A 4,935-nucleotide genomic window follows, 5' to 3' on the forward strand; every position below is an offset into this window, starting at 1 on the left:
TGCTGGAGTGTGGTGGAAATACAAATGGAGCCGAAAAGCTGGAATTAATGCGCAGATACAGCGAGCATCTCAATGAACGGTCCTCAGCCAGTTGGGCTGCGAATCCTTAGCGAACTTGGCAACAACAGGGTTGAAAGTTTGCTACGTCAAACCTTGAAGGCGTAATTCCACTCTGCTTGGTTAGCATTAACCCTTTACGGCTTGCTTGGAAAAGGAGAGCGGAGTGATGTTAGGAGATGATGGCCCATTAAAGAAAAAGAGCTTTCCTTAAGAGATTTGGCTGAATTCCAAGACAGGAAAGTGCACGCCAAAATTACTCTGGGCCAGGAGAAAATGTTCTATTTCAGCTGCATCAGAAAATGCCTAGCGAGGGTGAGACTATTTGTCAATCAACCCCGCTACCGACAATGGCTTTTCAGTTTCTCATGCAGAAATGGATCCCATCATCTGCTGTTTACTTGGAAATGTATGCCAGAGGTTGAACTGCAGACTATCTGTATGTGCTCCAACCTGAAGCGAAGGAGATTATATTTCAGGATGGAGATAAAGTATCAAAGGGAGAGGGAGGGAGGGAGGGAGGGAGAAAGACGGAGGGGAGAGAGGAAGGGAGGGAGGGACAGAGAGAGAGAGAAAGAGGGAGAGAGACGGAGGGAGGGAGGAACAAAGAGAGAGAGGGACAGACAGAGAGAGAGACAGAGACAGAGACAGAAAGAGGGAGAGAGACGGAAGGAGGGAGAGAGAAAAAGAGGGAGAGAGACGGAGGGTGGGAGGGACAAAGAGAGAGAGAGAGAGGGACAGAAATGGACACAGAGAGAGAGAGGCAGAGACAGAAATAGGGAGAGAGACGGAGGGAGGGAGGGAGAGAGAGAGAGAGATCACACGTCTCCCTTGTAAAAAATATCCTTCTTTTCAAGACATGGTTTGAATTTAGTTAACACACTAATGTTAAAATAGATGACCAGGTACACTGCTTGTCTTTTGTCCAAGCAATTGTGTATGTGAGTGTGCATTTTTCCAATGCTTTCTTTTTAAAAGGGTCAGAAATGTTTATATCAGGGTGTCCAACCTTGGCAGCTTTAAAACTTGAGGACCTTGTGGCACAAGGATCCAGGCCCATACCGTGTTGTTGCAGTGCCTATTTACCAGAATCTGACCAGACTGACCGCATTCTCTTGGGCACGGTCAGATAAGGCTTCAGGTTCTCTGCAGGAGGTAAGACCTGTGCTGTTTCCTGCTAGGCAAGGACTCTAAGCTGAGCTGCCTCTTCACATACACACCCCACTCCAGCTGGAGACTCCACCCCAAAGACAGAGACTTCCTTGAGTTGAGCTTTGACTCTTGGTGACTTTATGGACCCATCCAAGTTGTTTTCATTGCTAGAGTTTATGGAAAGGCACCTTCTGGGATGATTTTTTGTTCTAGTTTCCCAGCCCAGTTTACACTTATTGGGTTTCTATGCAAGTATGAACCAGGTCTGATCTTCCGTCGCTATTCTGGATCAAGTGAGGTTGCTTAGGTTCTGCCCCTCGCTGTGAATATAGGCATCCGGAGATCTGCAAAGAATCTGTACTAATTCAAGAAGAAATTGACTAAAACATTGGACAGGAAGGAGTGAGAATCTGTAAACTTAATTGTGGAGTTGATACCTGGATATCTCACATTGGGCAGGGTTGAAAGCCCCATGCCTTTTAGCGCTGGCATCGGGAAGGGGTGTGTGGAAATGCTGACTTCACAAACACGGGTTTAATTTATTTCACATTGTAACTTGTTTGCCTCCAGCTGTTTTTTTTCTGACAGGCACAGCAACAGCAGTAAGAAATGCCAACTGACACGGTAGTCTGTTGAAAGTTGAACTTCGACTTGTTAAAAGAAGTGGGGGGGGGAGGAGAAGGGGGAGCCGCTGGGATTAAAAACAACCCTTTAAAATGTCATTTCACAAACGTCTGCAGCTTGTTACAGGAAACAGGAGGCATTTCGTAGAGGAGAGTGAACAAATGGCAACTCTTCTGTTCTCTAGGCAAATTTACGGAGTGCGGGTTTCACGCAGTCCTCCCCAGGAAACTTGGAAAATGCGACTTGAATATTGATCATCATTTCTTAGGACTCTTGATGCCTCTGTGTCAGCCCTTTGAGGTCGCCCAGACAAAAAACCAAAACCAGGAATGCTAACCCAAATCTGATCTTGCAAAGTCTTCATGCCTTTTGGGGTAGTCCTCGGCTTAACAACAGTTCATTTAGTGACTGTTCGAAGTTACAAGGGCATTGAAAAAAGTGACTTTGGATCGTTTTTCACACTTAACGACTGTTGCAGCATCCCCCTGGTCACGTGATCAAAATTCAGACGCTCGGCAACATTTATTGCGGTGTCCCAGGGTTACGTGATCCCCTTTTGTGACCTTCTGGCAAGCAAAGCCAGATTCACTTAACAACCATGTTACTAACTTAATAAAGGGAGTGATTCACTTAGCAACAGAAACTTTGGGCTCAGTTGTGGTTGTAAGTCGAGGACTACCTGAATTAAGGAGAAAGGGGCAAAGAGCAATGTATATCCAATAAGTTAATCCCCCCCCACCCCGATCCCTCACCCCAGATTTTGTTTCAACCAAATCCTGGAGCAGAAGAAATATCCTAGGTTCTGGCTTGTTAAATCCACCAGAAAAGTGTGACTGAGCTTCTTGGGCAGGAACTCTTTGTTTCCGATATGAAACGAAACACATTTCATGCATCCCTTTAATAACCTTCTCGTCTTCTTTTGTCTCCTGACCTTAGATCAGAGTGAAGGATTCCACTGTCGAGAAGAGTGTCGGATCCTTGGCCATTCTGACCGATGCTGGATGCCCCGGAATCCTGCCCCCGCCCGGGCCAAATCTCCTGAACATGGAAGGAACGTCATGTCCCTCTCTATAGGAGCTTCCAGTGTGGATACAGAGCTTTACGAAGACTCTAGCGCAAAGAGAACTTTTGCCACTTTTGGCAAAGACAGGAGTGAACCCGTTTCTGAGGAGCGGGGGCCAGTCACTGTCAAAGGTAAAAGGACATTGGATCCACCCATCTGTAGCCCAAAGGTGAACGGGGCCGTCCGGGAGGCTGGGAACGGTTGTGAAGCTATCAGTCCCATCACCTCGCCCGTCCATTTGAAGAGCCCCTCGTCCAGCAAAGCGTTGGTGTCCTACAGCATATTTCACTGCCCGTCCAGTCGCGACTTAGAGCCGTTTGTAACCAACGGTCCCTCCAGGCCTATGGAAGCAGAGCCGAGGGGCTCAGACAGTGAGACCACAGTGCATGAAATTAACCCTCTTCTACAAGAATGTAGGGAGAAAGACTCACCCGGCGTGAAGAGGCTAAAGGATATTGTACTCTAAGCGGTCCCGCGGATGGAACAAACCCAACGCATCCGTCACCAAACACGACTCACCGTTTTTAAGAGCTTACTGACAGTTCACCAGGCAAACGTTGCTGTATTTAGAAGCTTTCCTTCAATGTATTGTTTATAAAAATGAAGCGGTCGTTAATGTGACAATCTCATATGGTTCATCAGGGGGCTAGTGAAGCAAAATGAACACCATTTTTATTTTCATTTTACCCTATTTCCTCTCTAGCCTGGTAAGTGACGTAGGGCCCTTTGGGTTGACGGAAGTATTATCCATAAAGTATTTGGAATTCCTGGTGGTTTTTTTTTTCCAGATCAAGCAACCTTGGCAAGAAATGGGTTGACAATTGGGTCTCCGGCGAATTTTGGGGGGAAAAGCCCTCCGATTCTGTCTTAGGAGATCTGTAATGTGGTGCCCTTGATTTAGATGGGGGCAGCTGCGTACTAGGAACTTGGCTGTGCTTATTCAGGACTTCTCGATGTGGGCAAAGTGCCTCCCCCTCATTAGGGTTCAGTGTGAAAACAAACCAACAAAACCATTTGTAGTCGATACCCAATCCTATGGAGCTCCTGATCTGCCCTGTATCCAGAGTGAATTCATATTCTAAGATGGTGCTCTTTTGCTATGAATCTCCCTTCGATCTGGAGAGCTTTCTGCTACCCCATGCTTCTCTGTACTATTATCGTATTTGATATCGCAAAATCCTGTGTGTCGAGTGTTGGGGGGGGGAAGGCTTTTCAAGTTTTTGGGTTCTTTTTTTTGTTGTTGTAATTGTGGTTGTGGTTGTGTTCTATGAACAACAATCTAAGACTTGGGGAACCTGCAGAAATTTTAAGAGTCCCAGTTTCTGATCATTTGGCCAGGTGAATTTTCCGACATTCTTTTCTTTCTTGACCACTGTGCAGTTTTTTTCTTCTTCTTTTGTTTCTATACCTTGTTTGCAAAAGATGCAAAGTGCTGAGGTCAACTTCTTTCTTTTCTTTTTTTCTTACAACCACAAGGAAGGATATGATGTTATTTCTCCAAACTTTGATTTCCAGGTGTTGACCTAGCCTATACATTACTCTTTTGGCTTATCTAGAGACCAATGAACTGAGCTTAGAGCTTAATAAGTGAGTCCTATATACCAGTGGTCCCCAATCTTTCTGGCACAGAGACGGGTGAATTTTTCCACAGATCAGGGGTGGGGGTGGGGGTTTCAGTTTCATTCGCTTGCCTATCACTCACCTCTAGCTGTGTAGCCCGGTCCCTAACAGGCCACGGACCAGTACTGGTCCATGATCCAGGGGTTGGGGACCCCTGTTATATACTATAAGGTAAGCATTCATTCCATGAGCATCCTATCCTAAGTAATGCACTAACTTACATGTATTGTCTTGTTTGTATGTAGTGTGGGTAGCCCAGTGGCCCAGATCATTGTACTTCATGTTGGGCTAAAATCTGCCTTGCGGTTTCTCAGAAGTGTGCTTTCCTTGCCAAAGACGCTTCTGTTTTTCTACCATAACTCTCAGGGTGCTTGGGAATTTCCCCTGGTGGTGATTTGATTCAGCTTTCTTGTGGAGAT

At 46.0% G+C, this 4,935-nt stretch overlaps 1 protein-coding gene across 1 annotated transcript; it reads left to right on the plus strand.

Annotated features, from left to right (window-relative positions):
- The first annotated feature begins 407 nt into the window (after window positions 1-407).
- Window positions 408-3,362, plus strand: LOC107291114 (protocadherin-19-like). Its single transcript, XM_015820076.1, has 2 exons — window positions 408-477; window positions 2,770-3,362. Exons 1-2 carry the CDS (start codon window positions 408-410, stop codon window positions 3,360-3,362), a joined length of 663 nt encoding a protein of 220 aa, XP_015675562.1.
- Window positions 3,363-4,935: the final 1,573 nt, after the last annotated feature.

Source organism: Protobothrops mucrosquamatus, unplaced genomic scaffold (genome assembly GCF_001527695.2).
Source record: "Protobothrops mucrosquamatus isolate PMUCROS unplaced genomic scaffold, P.Mucros_1.0 scaffold1053, whole genome shotgun sequence".
In the NCBI taxonomy this organism is placed as follows: Eukaryota; Metazoa; Chordata; class Lepidosauria; order Squamata; family Viperidae; genus Protobothrops; species Protobothrops mucrosquamatus.